Source organism: Glycine max, chromosome 17 (assembly GCF_000004515.6).
Source record: "Glycine max cultivar Williams 82 chromosome 17, Glycine_max_v4.0, whole genome shotgun sequence".
NCBI classification, from domain to species: domain Eukaryota; kingdom Viridiplantae; phylum Streptophyta; class Magnoliopsida; order Fabales; family Fabaceae; genus Glycine; species Glycine max.
Genome location: NC_038253.2, coordinates 763,996 through 785,309, shown reverse-complemented (window position 1 = coordinate 785,309; position 21,314 = coordinate 763,996). Strand labels below are relative to the sequence as shown.

Below are 21,314 nucleotides of genomic sequence, written 5' to 3'. Positions count from 1 at the left end.
CAATGGCACTCCTAACAGCATATAGTCACATAGGCTATTAAGGGTTAGATATATAGAAAAACAAAGGAGAAAAGATAGAAATGGAGAACTTTCCAGTTGTTGACATGGGAAACCTGAATAATGAAGAGAGATCAGCAACCATGGAGATAATCAAAGATGCCTGTGAGAACTGGGGTTTCTTTGAGGTACTCTTAATTAAGCAAAATCTATTCTCCTTCATATTTTTGTTTCAAAATGAAAAGGCTAACATATTCTTTGTTTTTATTTTGTTTTCTCAAGTTGGTGAACCATGGGATATCCATAGAGTTGATGATGGACACCGTGGAGAGGATGACAAAAGAGCACTACAAAAAGTGTATGGAGCAAAGGTTCCAAGAAATGGTAGCAAGCAAAGGCTTGGAGTCTGCTCAATCTGAAATCAATGATTTGGACTGGGAAAGCACTTTCTTTTTGCGCCATCTTCCTGTCTCTAACATCTCAGAGATCCCTGATCTTGATGAAGATTACAGGTCTTGCTCCACATACACCAATATATATATATATATATATATAGATAGATATAGATATAAAACCTCTATTTCTACTTGTTTTAGTTTTGTGTTTCATTCAGAGGTCATTTTGTTTTCAGGAAGGTAATGAAGGATTTTGCCGTGGAACTGGAGAAACTGGCGGAGCTAGTTCTTGAGTTGCTGTGTGAGAATCTTGGGCTAGAGAAAGGGTATCTGAAGAAGGTGTTCTGTGGGTCAAAGGGACCAAATTTTGGAACAAAAGTGAGCAACTACCCTCCATGTCCGAAGCCAGAGCTGATAAAGGGGCTGAGAGCCCACACAGATGCTGGTGGCATCATTCTACTCTTCCAAGATCACAAGGTCAGTGGATTGCAGCTCCTCAAGGATGCCCACTGGATTGATGTCCCCCCAATGCGCCACTCCATTGTCATCAACCTTGGAGATCAACTTGAGGTATATTATTATTATTATTATTTTATATTTACCCATCCCCTGCTCCCTCTTTCTTAATATTACTCACCTTATCAAAATCTCACATCTTGTTGCCTAAAAAAAACATTTGTTTTGCAAAATTTGTTTGTTTTTTTTCTTTAAAATATTTTAGATGATACATTGAACAATAAAGTGTTTTAAATAGTGACAAAAATGTTGTTTAAAGAACTTGTAAATACGAAAAATAAAATAAACATATTTTATAAAATTAAAACATTATAAAAAAAAATTACAATGGTAAAAAAAACACTAAATTAAAGAGACAAAAGAAATATTTAAACTGCTAAAATATCATACAATAAATAATATATATATTAATATAGTAAAAAAATTATATGATCATTTAATTATAACATCATATATACTAAAATTTATTAATTTTTAAAATAATTATCTTAAAAGTTATATTAAAAAATGATTTTTGACCGATTGATAATAGAGAAACTTTTAAAATGTCATATTCAAAGAAAAGGTGGCATACTTGGGGGGAAAGAATGTATGTAACATTAACTTTCTTCATTAATTTAACAGCTTGTTGTTTCTGGTCAAAACAGGTCATCACCAATGGCAAATACAAGAGTGTGATGCACCGTGTAATTACTCAAACGGATGGTAATAGAATGTCCATAGCCTCGTTTTACAATCCAGGCAATGATGCATTGATCGCTCCAGCACCGGCCTTGGTGAAGGAAGATGAGACTAGCCAAGTTTATCCTAAGTTTGTTTTTGATGATTACATGAAGCTCTATGCTGGCCTTAAATTCCAGGACAAAGAGCCAAGATTTGAAGCTATGAAGGCCACGGAGTCATCCAACATTAATTTAGGGCCCATAGCAACGGTCTAAGCCTCAGATTGAAGCATTATATTAATTATAATATAATATATGTTTACTAAGATTACTGCTATCTTTATTTGCTATGGATGCTCCGTTATGCAGCATCTGTAGCATAATATATAGTTCAAAAATAAAGCATTAGCTTGATATGATAGTTTATTTGTGTAATGTATGTGATGGTTAAGTTGGTGGCATGTATTGATGCACTTCTTTTATTAGAAAGTAACCCGATCTTAGCTATTTTATAAAGAACTCTCTCCCATGATTCTTCTTTGGCTTATTATGCTTCTTCTTCTTCTTCTTTTTTGTTACATTTGGCTTATCATGCTTTGAAATATTCTTGCCATACAATAGAAAGTAATAAAAAAATAAATTGCCTACCTATGGACTTGGTACTTGGCATATCCTACTAGCACCTTAATGTTATAAAGTGCCTATAACTAGAACCTTTCATAACAACTAGTGGAGGATTTTTTTTTCCTTTGCTATTTTGGTTTGTGAAATTGAAAACATCGTATAATTCTTGTAATTCGTGCTTTCTTCAATAATTTAGTTTGATAACTCTCCATGAGTATTTCTTACATGGATGTATTTTAGGAAATTGGGTCAAACTTCAATATCCAAATGATGAATTGAATTAAAAAGAAAGGAAAAAAAAACAAATATGTACTTGGATCATCTCATCACACAGTGGAGATATGTTGGATATAAAAATTTGGAGGACTTACCGCAAACCTAAAAAAAAGTAACTGTCACATAGTTAATTAAGTTATTAATTAGTTTTTATTCGTATTAGTTATTAATTAGTTATTTCTATCATTCTATGGCTCAGTTATTTAGTGTTTGATGGTGGAAATGAAAGAAATGGAGAGGAACAAAATATATTTCAAGTGTATTTATTAAAATACTTTTATTTGAGTTTTGAAATCTAAAGTTGTAGAGATTTAAAAGTAAATTAATTTTTAAAATTTTCTCCTTTTCTTATTAATCAAATAGGAAAAGAAATATTTCTCCTCCTTTTCATTAAAATCATATTTCTCTCATTTTTCTAAACCAAACAAAATGTTTAATCAAGATTTTTGTTCTCATCTTCTTTGAACCAAATAGTCCCAACTAGTACCATTAAGAATTAGTAAATAAAATGGTTTTATATATAAAAAAAATAATGGTAATATTTTATATGAAATCAGGTGAAGAGTGTGAATAATATTTTTCATATAAAAAATTTCTATTTTATTCCTTAATCAGTATTCTAAAAACATTTGTTGACGTTTTCTTATTTTTATGGATATTTTGGTCCAAATTTTAACACGTTTTCTCCATTTTTTCCCCCTCGTACTGTCGTACATACATGGTTTTAATGTTGCATACAGGTTATGAGGTCAATAGGTGTGTTATACGCAGTACATGTACATTAATCAGTCTCTAACTTCTCTGTCCTTGTCAAGTTCTATTGCCATAACAGTTTATTTTCTTAAAAAGAAAATTCGGTGCCTTACAGATGTTTTTCTCCTTGGTAACGTAATTCTTGTGAATTCCAAGTTTCCTTGTGAAAAACAAACTAATGCATTAAATTATTATCAATCCCTTGACATTGGAAAGCAACCAAACAAGAATGTTGATAATATTAAGAATCCAAAGTAGGTAGGAAAGCATAATCGTTGGATTTGCAAAATCAACCCCGAATGGCTTCCAACAGCATCACGATAAGAGTTGGAAAAAAGTAGGTCAATTTAGTTGATTCAAGAACTAACAATAGACTATGGTTTCAATGTTTAGTCTGATTTAATAAAAGGTGCATGGACAATTTCATCTAGTGATAAAATGATCAATTGGGATCATGCACGAGGAGTGAAGGACCATTAATCTGCCTACCTCCCGGCCAAAGCTGCTAAAATTACTCACTATACATTACAGTTGAGTTGAATATGTTGACAAAGAATTAGAGCACACGACCAAGAAATTTGACCTATATATGCATGCATTTGTGACAACCAGTATGTTCGTCAATGCTACTATTCTCCACTCAAGTTCATACTTGGATTAACAGACATTGTAAGGATAAAGTTTCCAATGCTTGTAAAACCTTTCTCAACATCATTGTTCATAAGCTTTGTCACCGTTGATTTGGCTGAAGGAGAAAATAGTAGTAAAGCAATAATATGTATGACAAATTTGAGAATGGCGGAGCTTAAAAATTATGAGTCACTCCTCAATTATTATTTTTTAATTTTTTTTTTTACAAAAACATCATGTAATGATGTTAGATTTTTAAACAAAATATTATTTAAAAAATGTACAATGATGCAAATTAAAAATTTTGCCCAAAAATTATAGGATGAAAAATTAAGAAATTGTACATTAAGATTATTTTTAAATTTAAACAAAAAAAAGTCTTTAAAGTGTTTTATACTTTTTTTGCATAAAATAATAATGGCTAGTTAAAAAATAAAGCAAAGTTTGTTTTTAATAAATATTTTTTTTCAATAAGAATTAAAACTATTTAAGTATAATAAATGTAAATACCATCTCATAAGAGTATTTCACAGCTGTCGAAAGCCATCTAAATCCTTAGTCATCCTCTATAGGCCATACATATTCCATATTTGTTTGGTAAATCCAAAATTTTGCAAACACTTCACCTCTCTAACAGTCATTTATAGTCTGGATTACCTTTAATGCCTTATCGAATTATCTTTCTGGTTGAGTGCCTATGGAACTGTTCCATTGCAGGTAGCTCTTACGAATTGATCTCAGACAAACAACTTCCTAGGTGCATTTCAAGTTAAGACAGTAACTTTAGAACTTCTTAGAGCATCTCCAATAATATTTCTGTTAGATTCTTAGGTTTAAGAGTTAATTCTTACTCAAGATTACCATAGAAAGGGGATAATATAGCTTTCAGCTGTGAGAACCGGGTTCTTATGATTAAAAAAACATTTTGTTAGATAACATGTGAACCTCATTTTAAGTTCTTAAATAATTACACCATTGAAGTACAAAAAAATGTTAAAAGTTCTTAAATACAATATGACGGTAGGATTCAAGAAAATTGAGTTAAAAACCTGCACTTTAAGTGCACCATTAGAAATGCTCTTAGGTTCTCACCAACTAATTTTTTCTAAAGAGAGAAATGTTAAAAATACACTCAAAGATACTCTGTATAACTTGTTAAAAATCACTAAATCATGCAGAACAGACTTCTTATTTTAATAAATTTCACGCAAAAAAGCATATTGTGAGAAATTTTCTTTTACATTTCTTTTTAAGGGAATATTCCAATATCAGTGGGAAAAACTCTTGCGATTTACTGAACTACAAATGAATGGCACTCGTGGTTGTACTCCAAGTGAGTTGGGTGCCCTCTCATCCTTACGAAATGCAGTAGATTTTCAGTTATAATAAACTCTCTGGAGAGATCACCACTGAGCATGGGAATAATATATGCTAGAACCTAGAATCCCTCCAACTTAAACAACAACAACAACAACAACAACGCCTTATCCCACTAGGTGGGGTCGGCTACATGCATCAACTTCCGCCATAATGTTCTATCAAGTACCATACTTCTATCCAAATCATTAAGTTCGAGATCCTTTTTGATAACCCCAAGTGAGTTGGGTGTCCTCTCATCCTTATCCCTCCAACTTAAACAGTAAACATTTTAGTGGTAAAATTCCAGACTCCTTTGACAAACTGGCAAGTTAATTGGCCTGCAATAATATTACATATGGATGCAATAAATCATGTTGCTGCTGGACGATGACAAAACAGGTCACAGGGGATACTCTTCGTGCATGGTTGCCAAGATGAAATCAATTCCACAATCAGAATTAATCACTAAATTACAGTAAAGAATATTTACCAAATTAGTAAAGAATGTTTGATAAAATCTTACCACTTTCATATTTAATGAAATTTGTTACAGTAAGCAACTTCAATGAAACAATTATGAGCATGGATACTCAAGGTTTGGAGGAATTCATATTTTGTTTCCTTTGCTATAATTGCTTTCCACTTTTGCTTATACTTTTCTGGGCACTAACATGAAGTTTCTTAAGAAACTCCGTAAAAGGATTGTAGGTATTTTTTGGAAAATGACTTATGAACCTCCTATAAGTCATGTTAGCATATTATAAGGCAGCTACAGAGTGAAACTTAACAAAATAAACTTTCTTCAAAACCCCTACTAATTCCACTCACTGTCTCAAATGCCTATGACAAAAGCTCTGTCAACGATCGAGACAAATTTGAGACATAACCCTATAAAACTTCAAGTTATAACTTATACACTCAATAACACATTCAACATATAAATAAGACCTAACAGAACAAATGTCAAGATTTCAGCAAGTAAGCAAGCCTCAACTAAGTTGCATCAGCACTACGAACATAGCAGGGGACAAAAATGATTGTGCAAATAATGTTAAAAAATAATCTCCCTTCATTAGATCACTGAGAACTTCAGAGAAAAGAAAAAAAAGAGCAGAACCATTTAGTTAAGGCACCCTAAATTTTCAATTTCTATTTCAAAAAAATTAGATATCCCTCTTCTGAACTCTGAACAACAAGCATATCCTTTGTCCAGACTCCAGAGTCCTATTTCAAGACTCAACGGAACAGATGCAAAAGAGATTTCAAAGTCACACCATTTATCTCATACTTGATTAGCATTGTTGATCTCTGGTTTAACAGTCTTATTGTGCTGTGGGTTCTCAACCTTTTTATCATCTCCATCTTTTGCATCTCCATTTGAGCAATGATTCTTCAGAACCATCGAAACATCAGCCTCAGAAGCTCCTGCAAGCTTAAAGCGTTCAGTTGCAGCATCCAGGTTTTCCTTCCATCCAGTCATTCCCAATTTGCATTCAACTTGGGATCTTTCAAAAAGCATATTACCCCAGAAGAGGTGAATTTGTGATCTCATGACAGCTGCTTGCTCGGCAGCTTCTTCTGCAGATATTTCACCCTGACCTCCAACACTTGAGGACTCACCTTCAGTAGCACCTTGTTTCTTTCTTCTTCTCAATAATTCTTCTTTCTTGGTTGCATTTGGGTCCTTTAGCTCTTTTGCCCTCTGTTCCTCCAGTTTTTCCCACATATCTGTTGCAGCTTTCATCTTCTCCTCTGCACTGTCAAAAAGTTGAAGTGTCTCCTTAGAATCCCAGCCTGATAGATCTATCTTCTTAGCAAGTGCAAAAGACCAATGAAGTTTAGCCATTTCAAATTGTTGCTGCCCCAGAGCCAACAATCCCTCATAAAAGTCTGGTTTGATCGAGAGTGCTTCCTCATACTTCTCTCTTGCTAAAGAATACTTTTCCTTGACCCATTCATAAGCCACTTGAAGCTGCTCTGCCACTACCTCCTTCCCAGCTGACTCATCCAGGGGAATCCGCTTCCTAGCTGCACACATGTGAACATTACCCCAGTTGAAGAAAGCCAAAGCAGCCACCTCCTGAAATTTTGAAGCTGCCTTGTCAAATAGATCCTGAGCCTCCTCACTAGTAACTGTTTCCTCAAGTGCCTCAGAACAAAGTTCCATCCCAAGCTCATGCAAGTCAAGATGGGCATCTGGATCAATACCAACATGAGAGCGGAAAAGTTGAGCAAACTCAAACAACCAATCATCCATCTCCACTTCTTTGCATTCAGTATCTCCTGTGGTTCCTGGCTTTTCCTTTGGAGTATCCTTCGCAGTCTTATCAACCTCGGTATCAGCAACTTCAGAGACAGATTCACTGAGAGAAGAATGAGATCCACTCTCTTCTCCCATGACCCCTTCATTCTCAACTGGTTTTTCTTCCTCTTCTTCCAACAAAGGAGGCTCCTGCTCTGGACTAACTTCAACAATATGCAGTCTCAGCATTGCTACAGAATCACTTTTATCTTCCCCGGGTTCTTTCATGAGATGGCTATCAACACTAGACTCTGCCAATCTGAGTTCATCAGTAGAGGTTATAGTAACCAAATCACCATCACAATCCTTATACTTGATCAGAACAGAACTTGACGAAGGAAATCTTTTGCTTACTACATCCCTTAGTACTCTAAAATGGCAATTGACCGGCATCTGGGCAAGCCTAATGTCATGATCATAAACAAGTTTCAATGGTCTCCACCGAACTGCAACCTCCAAACGCTGCCCATGAATGGTCGATGACAGTTCCTTGTGATCTTCCTTTTTACGGTTAGGTGGCTTCACAGAACCATTTGAAGGCTTCAATACCAGTTTTGGCAACTGGGACTTGGTGTCAGGACCATTCTCGGTTGGCAAAACTGGCTGTGACTTGTCTGGCTTGTTATTATTAGGCAACACAACAGATCCAACCACCGAATTTGCTCCCTTCTTTCCCACAGGCCGAGCTGGCAAACAAGGCCCTAATCCAGCAATAGGGGCACCACGGACAGCCGAAGCGCCAAGTGCAGCCGGGGAGGGGCGACTGTGGAGGTCCTGCTGGGCCTCTTGGCGTGGCCCCAATGCAGTCCTCAATCTCTGGGCAATCTCCAAGGCATCGCGGTTACCAGGATCAGCTGCCAGCAAGAACTGCACATCTTGCACAGCCATTTCATACTTTCCAACGGCCTCGAACGCCCGAGCCCGGCGGAGAAGTGCCCGGACAAAGCGTGGCTGGACCTGAAGCGCCATGGTGCACTCCACAATGACAGCTTCATAATCAATGGGCTTCATCTGCATCAAACACGCGGCCCTGTTGCTGTGGAAAACGGCTCTGTCAGGGTGCGTTTTGGGGATTAAACGAAGAGCACTCTCGTACTGTTCAAGAGCACCCGCATAGTCCTTGTTCTGAAACCTCTTATTCCCTTCTTCTTTCAGCTCATTCGCCTTCTTCAAAAATATCGACGAATCCAACACCTCCACCCCACCGTTAGCCGTTGGGGCTGCTGCTGCACCTGAACCCGAATTATCAACCGCACCACCTTGGTTTGAGTTCGAACCACCCTTCTTTCTTCTACCCCCTGATTTCCCCATATTATTGTCCTCCCTACGCGCAACTTATTTTACTCAAATTCAAATCCACACAAACTAAAATTATCGTTGCAATGAATATAAGTCCAAATTAACAGATAGATGGGAGAAAGAGAGTTACACTTACCAGTGAGAAGCCGCACGAAATGAAAAATTGGACAGCAAGTACCAGTGGAAGAGTCCAGAAGAAGATAGCGTGTGTGATTAAATAAAGAAAAATGGTAGCTTAGTTTAGTTAGTGAGTTCAATGAGAATGAGAATGAGAACTCCCTCGGCGTGTCTGAAACCCTAGATAGATAGTTAACGTTCCTATCAGATGTAGGTCCACCGTATCATCGTTATCCTCAACCCTCTGATCTGTTGAAACATCTCATCTTCTGTTGTTCGTTGACCTTTCTATTATTAAGGGTTTAGAGGCATTTTTGTAAATACGCGAAGGAGGCGGGGCAATTTTGTCCAGTGGTTAGGGTTTATATCGAATTGACCCCTCTAAGATGAACACTCTCTAAGTCTCCATCTCAATAACACGCCGACGCCGTAGAAGGGAATAACAGGGTTTGGCGATTAATTTTATCATGTGAGTTTCAATTGTTTGTTTTTAATTTGTTGTAAAAGAAAGGCCTCGATGATTTCTATGAGAATGATGAAGAGACTGTTGAAAGTGTCTCTGCCATTGTTTGAACATTGAGGAATAACTAACCCTAATGGGCGAGTCATCGTTTCGGTCGCCCTTTCTCTGATTGGCGAATCGATTGTTCCTCGTCTACATTTCCTTTTTTGTTTCTCCTTATTTTTCTCTGTCCGATTTATTGTTTTGGTCTTTGGATTGAAAAGTCGAAAAAAGTGCAGAGGACGTGTAAGTGTTTAAAATTTCTTCACTTTGAGCCGAGTGGACTCTGTTCAAAAGCTGATACACTTGTAGCCTTTTTGGTTTGATTATGATGGTCATAATGGCTTGCTTTCTAGGACGTTTGAAGCGTTTCTTGCTGAGTTTGAGAATTGAGACCATTGTTACTTTTACTGGTCTGGAGAATAATGAGTGTTTTTCTTGTTCGTTGAAGTGAAACATAACACAATTCATAAGACCAAAGGTTTTGCATAGAGGCATTTTGCTAATAATACAGTGAAAATTACTCTTTTGCTTATCTAAAGAAGGATGCATGATGGGGACTCAAGTCAAACATATAAAATATAAAGATCAACTTGTAGACGATTGATTTGGAAAAAAACCTAAGGGAGAACACAAATAAGCAAAACGAGGACAGTCTCAGATCCCAACTACTTTTACGCATATATTTAATAACCTAAAAAATAATAACTAATTAACATAATCATTTAAAAAATAATATTTTTTTAATTTTAATTTCTCTCTTTATTTTGATAATTACATTAAATTTGATATAAATTATATTAAGATAATTAAAATTAAGTATTTTAATAAATTTTAATATTATTTTATTTGTATTATCTATTATTTATATTTTTATCATGTGTTATTTTGTATGTTCAATATTATATTTTTAACAAATAAAAAAATCCTTAAACAATCGCTTATCAAAACATTTATTTGCATGATCATTGAGCATGCTTTTCAACCGTGTCATGGTTCTCTTTAATTACTTCTTCACGTTTCTAAGAAAATTATATTACACAATAAAGGTTTACATACATAAATTATTATCTCTCACTCATTCATTTTCTTGGCTCTTGAAATAACCCATTAGGTGAATCTCTCCCATATGTATGTTGCAGGAACAAAATTAAATCACACGAGTTTTGTGGACAGCATACACTGGATTTTACAAGTTGAAATTCATGATTTGGTGGAGAGCATTTAAGTGGTGTTTACTCTTAAAAAAAGTAACTACTATTTAATTTTTTATATATAACTAAGTTTATAATAAGTAAATAAATTTAATATATAAATTATATTTTAAATACACAGTAAAAAAATACATTATATTGTCATATGATTTTTTTATTATCATTTATAATGTCTTTAAAAAAATTATTAAAATTCTATTTAGAAATAAAAGAATAGATTGAGGCAATACAGGAATTTGTTATCACACAATATACCATAAGATTGGTCTAAAATAAATGTTTAAACTTAGATCCCTGATTAAGACGATACAGAAATTTGTTATCACACAATATACCATAAACTTTCTCTAAGTTTGATTTCAGTCAAGAAGTACAATGGTGAAAATCTACCCATATTATTATTTTCTCGCCCAATTTATATTCTCATATAACACGGTAACTTTCCGTTGCTCGTCCAATTTTTTTTATAGTTTTTAAAATTATATAATTTAATACGAAAATTTAAATTTATAAGAACAAAATTTACTAAATGAATAAAACAGAGAAAATAAAAATACAATTAAACCAACTGTAGATTAGAAGAAAGCGATGCCATTTTTTGTTTTTAGTGTTCAACATATAGTAAATTAAAGAAGTTGTACAAAAGAAAAAGATAAAAGAAGCATTGTAACCATCGATTTATTTTGTTGGTCATGTCCTCATATTTACCGTTTGAATCTTGTGCACCTTCGTCATTACATAATTGCTCTGCCACGACTTCTGTCTCGCCTCTCGATAATATGACGGTAAGAGTTCTTACTATATATTCTCTGCTCTAAAATCTGATAAATAGGTATTATTAAAGCATGATGAACTAGCTCTTCCTCTTTTTCATGTTCCCTTCTCATAGTGTTTTTCTTTCGCAATGCCCATAGTTTTTAAATAGGTGACTTTGTTTTTTACTCATCAAAAGCGTCCTACAAAAATTTATTAGGAGGCAAGGAAAAAAAATATACTTTCAGTTTCATATGCATAGAGGTTAATTTTATTGTCCCATAGTACTGGGTAAAAATTAAGCTGCAAACCGTCTAAACTTTTTTTTATACTGGAGGAGAATTTCATTGATGACGGGGACTAATAAGTTCCAACAAAGCCAAGTTAGTGAGTTACAAATACAGTGGTGTTTGTGTATCCTTAAGCCAAATCCAATCGGGATTAGACAATGCGAGGTGGCTAACTGACATATATATATAGTTGTCTGAGGAGTTGCCTCTAACTAATTGACATACATCATAATTTTGAATGATTTTATACTATTTGTTTTGATAGTAAGATTTAATTGTGTTTTGAGGAGAATAGTTTCACAAATGAAAAAAGTAATACTACGAGAAGTTTTATTATTTATTAATACACTTATGCGTGATTTTCAATGTACTCACAACGAAATTGTTTATAAAAAAAAAATCATTTATTAATTTTTTAACCCCTTGTTAGCTAGCAATAGCAAGAACCATCATTAAGAATAGAGAATCAACGTATTCATCAGATTTAAATGTATCCAATCCTTGATCCCGAGTCCTCTCACAAAGTGTTTGTAAATGTCAGCATTCTCATGTCCCAAAGTTTGGTAATTGGGACTGTGACAACATCCCATACACAGTATATTTTGATAATGCACGCAACAAAAAGCCTTTTATAAATCCGAACGACCCAGAACAAAATCCGGAGGTCTTCAATCTTTACATGAGAGGAGTTGAAAAAAGTGACGAAGCAGTGAAGGCTTCTTCTACTCGTATGCGCATGCGCTCCTATAGTACTAGTTCTTTAGAACAAACAAGCCATGAACATGACCATGAGGAGGGGAGAAGCAATACTAAAAGCCATTCCCATCACACGACAGAATCTGTCAGTGAAAGAAGCAATTCCGATTACTCTGTCATTCAGAGAGTGAAGTCAGATTTCATTGGTAGCTTCTCTTCATCAAATCACAATATTAAAGGCAGAGGTGGAAGCCATTCCCTTATTAATGACCACGTGGTATAAGTTTCTCATTCTCTTTAAATCTTAGTTAATAGACAATTATAGGTATTTTTTATGAAATATGAATGGCTCCTTGCACAATGGTTATTGATATCTAAAGCTAAATGCTTTTACTTACTAATCACGTTTATGGGTTGTCCGGGACAGAACCATGAAGCAGCACTAGTACCAGAATTTGGTGCTTGGGATGTCACAGACCCTAAATCAGGAGAAGGATATACTGCTATATTCAGCGAAATAAGAAAAGAAAAGGAAATTGCGTCTGGCCGCATGCCTAGTAAGACACCATCGATAAACAACTGTTCTAGTATCCAGAATCAATGTGGCAGACCTTCCTCCATTTTATCCAAGGTAATATAAAAATTAGTTTAGTTGGTTACAAGTTAATTAAATATTAATTTAGTTGGTTACAAATTAGTTATTAGTTTAATTTGTTACAAATAAAGTTCAAGGAAGAGAGATAGAAAAAAGAAAAAAGAGAAATTTGAATATTACTTGGGATAATGCTCAAATGAGCAAATTAATTTTTACATGAATACATTAAGTCTTATATAGTTAAACTTGTAACTAATTTGTAACTAACTAAACTAATAACTAATTTGTAACCAATTAAACTAATATTTAACTAATTTATAACCAACTAAACTCATTTTTACCTCTACCCCGCAAGCTGGGAGGTATTGAAAACTTAAAATATAGTTAAACATGCCGAAAATACATTATTCAAAACAGAAATTTTTAAAAAATTTTGGCCAACTTAGCTTTCTCAAATTTCTTCCAAGAGTCCAAAACAAGCATCAAAACTTAACCATCAAGCGAAATCAACAACAAAATCATTTGGCAGAAGCTCAAATCATTATTAATCCATAAAACTATCAAAGCTTAACCACCAAGCAGAAACTATATCTCAAAGTTTAACCACTTGACAGAAACAACAAGGCTTAACCATCAAGAGCAGAAACAAAACAACAATTCAATGCTTAACCATCCATGACAAAAGCTTAAGCAATACTTAATCACCATCGACAGAAGCTTACATCAACAAAATAGAAGAATTACAAAATTTGTCTTCTCTGACGACTTTTCACAAACACTTTGTGAACCAACAATAACCAAGGCTTAACCATTCATGATAGAAGCTAACAAATGAACAATGCTTAACCACCACACATGGCAGAAGCTAAAATCATCAAAACAAGCCAAATAATAAGTCAAAATTTTCAAAAGCATTTAATCAAACACCTTGTAAGCAAAAACTCGATAGTGCTAGACATGAAGAAACTTACTCTAACCATGCAAATGGAAACTGTTTTGGTTCCTCTTCCGCTTCCCACTAATATCCTTTATCTTCACAAAAACTGTTCTGGTTGCTCTTAACTTTGGTACTCCAAGTATATGCTCATATGATTTGTCTTGATCAGAAATGGTCAGGTGAACAACACTTTGCTTGTTGACAAACTACGATAACCTTAACTTGGAATTTGTGTTGAGTTGGAAGTCATAGAAAGGAGAAGAGGAGCAACCGATTATGGCTGCCATTGGTGATTGTAATAGTCAACGACTAACACCTTTGATCTTCCATAAAGAAAATGATGAGTGGTGAGTGTGTGAGAGAGAGAGAAAAAATAGGATGTATTTTGTTTGCTTTGATACTATGATAAAGTTGAAGGTGAAGAGATAGAAAGAAGAAAAAAGAGAAACTTGAATATTACTTTATATACTCAAATAATCAATTTTTACATTAATACATCTGACCTTATATAACTAAACTTGTAACAAACTAAGTTAATAACTAACTTAACCAACTAAACTAATATTTAACTAACTTATAACCAATTAAACTAATTTATATCTCTAATAGTTACTTGATCCTATCATATATACAAAAATGGTTGGTTGAAAATTAATTAATAGTGAAATTAAATATATTATTGTATGTCAAAGACTGAATAAATTCAACGGTTAGCATTTCATAATACTTCACCTTTCATGGTTTTTACGCAGTGCTGCTGTTGTTTGTTTTCGAGTGAAAGCCAATGAACTCGGATTGTCGTTTGCCCTGACACACGGGAGTTCTCAACCTTTAAACCGGACAATTTCATTCTTTTTTCTGCATCAGACTTTGTAATCTATGTTCAAGAACTAAAAAAATGCCGTTGATTTTCTGTATACCCTAAATTTTTAATGTACGTGGGATATTTTATCATTTTTATATATGTAACTCTTTACAATTGTGGAATAATGGAAATTGTTTTACACTGGTGTAAACTTTTATACTATTATTATGTTATTCAATAACTTTTAAAATATGTTTTTTAATCGATACATCAATTTTCTATATAAATTGGTGTCTCATCTTTTAATTATATATTTAGATATAAGTTTTCTTTTGGCATGATGCTATCAAAATAAGTGAGAAAGCATATGTTATGATTGCCATAAAACTTTTTTATTTTATTTTAATGTCAAATTTGGTAGAAACAATTTTTTAGAAGAGAATTGTAGCATGAACTATATACTTCAGTAAAGTGGCAAACAATAAGTAAATAGTTAACTAAACAAAATCTATTAGTTGGTTGATGCAAAGTGAAAAAAAATCTTAATAATGTTAAACTTTTTTGTTTTTTATTTCTCAAATATTTATATATGATATGATATAAGGATAATTTCTTAGAATAGGTACTAAAGTAGAAATTGTCTTTCAATAATTTTTTAATAAAAAAATTTAGGACTAAATTCAAAACGACATACCTAGGAGATCGATAGATTTCAATTCCTTTTATAATGGCCAATAAGATTCAAGTATCAATACTTAAATTATTATTGATGAAGCAAAATTACTCTATAAATGATCAGATAAAGTTCAATTATTTTGACATGACTCAATTACTTATGTTTAATGATTTAAATTTAAATTTATGAAAACGAGTTTTATTAAAACCGGTAATTTCTTTATATTTATACACGCTACTTCTTTATTACCGTTTTGTTAATGGATCTAGCAGAACTGGGGCCCCGGATAGTGGCGCTGGAATTCAAAAGTTCAAAACGGTGAGAATAGAAGCGTATCCGTAAATCCATGTTTGTTGCGTAAAATTAAGGGCCCCATGACGAGCAAATAATTAAACACGATCTTAGCCGCCGCTAATCACTATGAAACAAAATCACGATTCTCATTTCGAATAAATTGAAAAGCAAGGAAACGAACTCTCAACTGAACTATAAGCAAACCCTTCAGATCGAGGGTGAGAGTTGCTTTCGCTTGTCTCGCTTAGGGATTAGTCAAATCAAACTCTAAGTTCCGAAGATGAAAACAGTATCCGATTGGATCGATTCGTGTTCGAAAGAGCAATTGAAGACTTACCAGGAATGGTTCAACTTAGCCGACTCAGGTTTTGCTGCTTCGCTTCATTTCATTCTTCATTTCCTTTCGGATACAACTAATTCTTTTGTCTTTGATCGTAGACGGAGATGGCCGCATCACTGGAAATGATGCAACCAAATTCTTTGCTCTCTCCAACTTATCTCGCTCTCAACTCAAGCAGGTATTTATTCCTTTTATGCCATTCTCTAATTAAGTAACGGGAATGCTTTTTCCTGCTATATTCATTCTTCATAAGCTGACTTGGCTTAATTGAATTTCCGATTTTAGTGAAATTTCATCCATGCTTCCCTATTTTCCCTCCGTAGGTTTGGGCTATTGCTGATGCCAAAAGACAAGGATATTTAGGTTTTCAAGAGTTTGTTATGGCAATGCAGGTTTGGGGTTTTGAAATATTGACTATTGGTGTTTAATATGGATGACCTGATATCAGAATTAATCTGACTTTAAAATTGAATGTTTCTTGAAATAAACAGCTCGTTGCCCTGGCACAGGTAGGACACGATATCAACTCAGATATCCTTAAAACTGAAAGTAAGTTCACTTAGTATCCCTCATGCCTGTTATTTGTTTGTATTGATCTTTACCTTGTCAGATGCTTCCTCTATTTCTTGTGAAACATGATACGGGTTCAATGTGTGGTTGTAAGGATGCTGAATTGAGGTCTCATGACCTCTTTTATATGTCAGTTGTGAATCATTTGGCATGATACTAGCAATTCAGTGTGTGACTACAAGACTGAATTAACTAATATATCATATACATAAAAGAAAGTTCATTCACTTCATTGAGGTTTTATGTCTCATGTACTATAATTTTAAATCTTAAGCAACATTGACAGAGCAAACAGAACTGAGAATCTGCTCGTCTTGATACTAATAGAAATGGATAACCTACCAAACTTCTTGAGCCACCTAAACAGGAAGGGTGTTGGTCTCAATTTGAGTAATAATGATTTACAATATTGAGGCCATATGAACATATATTTATCTATTGGATTCAAAGAGACTATTTTCCCTTTTGTCTATTATTCTTAATACTTTGTAATATTCAGTATTCACTCTGTACAATGCATTTGATTATTCCATTTCTTTTGGTTTCAGTTGACAAGGAAAATATTAAATCTCCAGTAATGGAAGGGCTTGATGCTCTAATAGCAGTAAGCACTTTATTTTTTTTTTTATCTTATTTTGTCTTTATCAATTAAATCATAATATTTCTGTTGATTCTTTTTCTTAATTTTTTTCCTCTTTTTTCAGAAAACAAAGAGTTTGACAATAAATGCACAACCTGATATATTTGGTTAGACATGTAATTTTTTTTTCAACATTCATGACATTGTACTGTTTAATTGATGTTGATTGTATTGTTTTACTGATAATGTAGGGACTGCTCAACCTCAGCCTTTCCCACTCAATTCATGGGCTGCTCCAAAATCTGTAAAGAAAGTGAGTCCCCAAAATAGATGCCCATTTTGACAAAAATAAGTAGTTTGCTTTATTTTATATATATATAAAAAAAAATGTTTAGACGAAAAGTCATTTTGGTTTTACAGGTGAACAACCAATACGTAAAAATGTTTTAAATTTTGTATATCCATTTGAAGACTGTAATGAACTAATGATAATTATTTTTCTGGTGCAAAAATTAAAAGACACCTGTTAATTAGTGAATGCTTTTTTAAAGGAAAAAAAATTCTTGAATTATTTTGAGAGGTAAGTGCATTCAGAATTGATAGCGATTCATCTTGCTTACATTCATTGCCTTGATGAATCAGTTGATGAATGCAAGGCAACATTGGAGAATTTGTAAACTCATTTTTTTCAAGCTATATTACATATGCCTTGCTTTATTTCAGTTGTTTGTCAGGTATACTCTGATCATGAAATTTTGGTCTATTATAGTTACCTCTAAGTGCAGTTACATCAATAATTGATGGCTTGAAGAGATTGTATGTGGAGAGGCTTAAGCCATTGGAGGTCACCTATCGATTCAATGATTTTGTATCTCCATTATTGGTTAGTGACATATACACCCAATATTAATTAACATGACATATTATTCATACAAATGTGATTATTCATACAAATGTGATTATATTAAGTTTAAGAATGTCTGTGGTGTGTCTTTCAGACCAACAGTGATTTTGATGCTAAACCAATGGTCATGCTCCTTGGTCAATATTCCACTGGGAAAACAACCTTTATAAAACATTTACTAAGATGTGATTATCCAGGTTGGTTAATTTGTAGATAATATTATTTGAAATCCTTCATGCAAAAAGTATACAATCGAGGGATATAAATTACTTTATTGATCATTTGTCACCTTTTAATTCTTCACACAGGAGCACACATTGGACCAGAGCCTACAACTGACAGATTTGTTGTTGTCATGGTACCATAATCTTCTTTTTTCTAGTACTGGCTTTGAAAATTGTTAATTTGTTCCCTTGTTGTTTTCATTTGTGCTTTGCTTGTGCTCATGGAGGTTCAAATCTGAATTTACTTTTACTTGTAGTCTGGTCCTGATGAAAGGAGCATTCCTGGAAATACAATAGCTGTTGATGCTGATATGCCTTTTAGTGGACTTACAACTTTTGGTGGTTCATTTTTGTCGAAGTTCCAATGTTCTCAAATGCCACATCCAGTGAGTTTTCTATATATTTACAATTTCATTTTTGGTGGTTCATTTTTGTCGAAGTTCCTTGAACTTGAAGCAATTTTTTCTTTCAGCTGCTAGATGAAATAACATTTGTGGACACTCCTGGTGTCCTATCTGGAGAAAAGCAAAGGACTCAACGAAGTTATGACTTCACTGGCGCTATTTCTTGGTTTGCTGCGAAATGTGATCTGATTCTTCTCCTATTTGATCCTCATAAACTTGACATTAGTGATGAATTTAAACGTGTTATTGGGTCTCTGCACGGTCATGATGACAAGATACGTGTGGTTTTGAATAAGGCAGACCAAATTGATACTCAACAAGTAATGCAGCATCGACAACATAATTTAACCTCATCTAAATAAATTTGTTATTTACTCTTTGACTCACTTCTATGCCTGATTTTAATATTGTAGCTCATGAGAGTTTATGGAGCATTGATGTGGTCTTTGGGGAAAGTTCTGAATACTCCAGAAGTTGTGCGTGTATATATTGGGTAGGTTACTCATCTTTCAAATACAGCTAACGATTAATGCTTTATTTACAATGGATCAATTCATGTATTTAACCATTCATTTAAGATTGCACTGTCTTGCTGCAGTTGAGCATAAGATTTTTATTCAATCTCAGTTTTGGTGACTAATTGATTTTATTGTCTTTTCTTAACAATTTATGGTTGAAATTCACATTTAAATCCATAGCATTTGTCGATGTTTCAAATTGCTTTCACATCACATCTATTGATTCCTTCTCCATTTAATTTGACATTCTTCAGTAGTAAGTTTATCCTACTTTTCTTTGCAGCTCATTTAATGATAAGCCTATAAACAAAGGCTTTGTTGGCCCATTAGGACAGGAACTCTTTGAGAAGGAACAGAATGATCTCCTGGCAGACTTGGTAGATATTCCAAGAAAGGCATGCGACAGTCGGGTATGGTCCTATTTTGATAATATTGTTTGACCTGGTAATGCAAATGGGTGAATTATGTGCATATGGCAGATCACTGCAATCTTATATTTACGAGTAATGCCATATCCTCATACAATATCTTTCTAATAATCCTCCTAATTCTTGTTTATAATATATCTGGTTCTAAAATCTGATGTTGGAATCGTGCAGATCAATGAATTTGTGAAACGTGCCAGATCTGCTAAAATTCATGCATATATAATTAGTCATCTTAGGAATGAGATGCCGGCAATGATGGGCAAAGCTAAGACTCAACAAAGGCTTATAGATAATCTTGAAGACGAATTTAGAAAGGTTTCCTCCTTCCCCTTCTTCTCCCTTATTTCCCTTAATTTCTTAATTCTTATCATATCTAATCTTGCTAAACAGGTTCAAAGGGAGTATCATCTACCAGCTGGTGACTTTCCCAATGTAGAACACTTCAGAGAGGTTTTGAGTGGTTACAGCATTGACAAATTTGAGAAACTAAAGCCCAAAATGATTCAAGCCGTCGATGATATGCTTGGATATGAAATACCAGAGTTATTAAAGAAATTCAGAAATCCTTATGGCTGAATTAAAAGAATGTTTTAACGTGTTGTTGATTTTGTGATGAATGGTTTTTGGCTGAGATTTTGATGTTTAGATTCTTTAAAAATGGTGAATTCACTTATGTTTGGATGTCTATTGTCTCCTTCATATATTTTTTTTATGATTAAGGTTATTGGAGAATAATCAATAGCTGTTTATACTAAAAATATTTGAAACTAAAAATTATTATATCTGAACTAAAATTTTCTCATTTAATATCTTGATCATACTTGAACCACTAGCAGTGAATATTAAAAAAGGGTATGCTTGAGAAAAATATATTAATTAGACTTTGAAATTTTAAATGTTTTGAAAGAAAAAAAAATAGACAGCTAAAATGTCTAGATAATAAATTATTGCAAATGTTAACCAATGTCCTAGAAGTATTGGTTAAAAAGCTAAAATGATAAAAGTTTTTAATAGGATGTGTAAAATTGTGTTATTTTTATTTTTTGCTATCTCTTATGATTTCACAATAAATACTTATTTCTTTTAATTTTTTAACCAATATTTTAATGACACTTGTTACCAAAACTCATAAGTTATAACTCAATTATTTTTAATTTAATGTCATTTTTTATCCATTATGTTTTATAATTATTTTGCATTGATACATTAAGTTTTAAAAATTTTATTAGGGTTCTTTATGTTTTTAAAGTGTTTTTTTTTTTCAATTTTCCATTAGAATGTTCTATTCGGGAAAGAGAGAACTCTCATTTTTTATCTGGCTTCTATTTCCAACAATATACCCGGTATGAAAGGTTTTTATTTTTATTTTTCGATGAGAAATATAAGAATTTTTTATGTAATTTTAGCCCGATTATGTGTTGACTCATTCAATTCACATAATATTGTATTTTTTATTCTTTGAGATCCCAAAAATATTAGAGGAGATGATGATTATTTTAATTGTTTATTTTTTTAAAAAATAATGACAGATTTTAGTCATCACTAGAAAAAGTTAATTATTTTAAAAAAAAATTAGTGTCACTTGTAATCTATTATATATTACGGTTGATTTGTCTACGTTAAATTTTAAAAGTTTTATTCTAATTTTTTTAAT

The 21,314-nt window shown here is 33.2% G+C and overlaps 3 protein-coding genes and 1 non-coding gene across 4 annotated transcripts; 3 read left to right on the top strand and 1 right to left on the bottom strand.

Moving 5' to 3' along the window:
• On the top strand, positions 1-2,086 carry LOC100789627 (1-aminocyclopropane-1-carboxylate oxidase). The gene is made up of 4 exons (XM_003549584.5): positions 1-185; positions 280-509; positions 629-962; positions 1,556-2,086. The coding sequence occupies exons 1-4, from the start codon at positions 81-83 to the stop codon at positions 1,844-1,846; spliced, it is 960 nt and encodes a 319-aa protein (XP_003549632.1). The 5' UTR covers positions 1-80; the 3' UTR covers positions 1,847-2,086.
• Positions 2,087-6,263: 4,177 nt separating this feature from the next.
• On the bottom strand, positions 6,264-9,189 carry LOC100786963 (protein CLMP1). The gene is made up of 2 exons (XM_003549580.5): positions 8,950-9,189; positions 6,264-8,838 (listed from the first exon to the last, which is right to left on the bottom strand). The coding sequence occupies exon 2, from the start codon at positions 8,823-8,825 to the stop codon at positions 6,495-6,497; it is 2,331 nt and encodes a 776-aa protein (XP_003549628.1). The 5' UTR covers positions 8,826-8,838; positions 8,950-9,189; the 3' UTR covers positions 6,264-6,494.
• A 269-nt stretch (positions 9,190-9,458) lies between these two features.
• LOC113000023 (small nucleolar RNA snoR111) lies at positions 9,459-9,591 on the top strand. The gene has a single exon (XR_003265296.1). It is a non-coding gene; the product is annotated as a small nucleolar RNA snoR111 (small nucleolar RNA).
• Positions 9,592-15,721: 6,130 nt separating this feature from the next.
• Positions 15,722-20,345, top strand: LOC100803757 (EH domain-containing protein 1). The gene is made up of 16 exons (XM_003550429.5): positions 15,722-16,057; positions 16,131-16,210; positions 16,356-16,424; positions 16,524-16,581; positions 17,151-17,206; positions 17,307-17,349; positions 17,434-17,495; positions 17,952-18,065; positions 18,181-18,283; positions 18,395-18,444; positions 18,568-18,696; positions 18,783-19,034; positions 19,128-19,207; positions 19,516-19,642; positions 19,832-19,975; positions 20,051-20,345. Exons 1-16 carry the CDS (start codon positions 15,973-15,975, stop codon positions 20,234-20,236), a joined length of 1,638 nt encoding a protein of 545 aa, XP_003550477.1. The 5' UTR covers positions 15,722-15,972; the 3' UTR covers positions 20,237-20,345.
• The last annotated feature ends 969 nt before the right edge of the window (positions 20,346-21,314 follow it).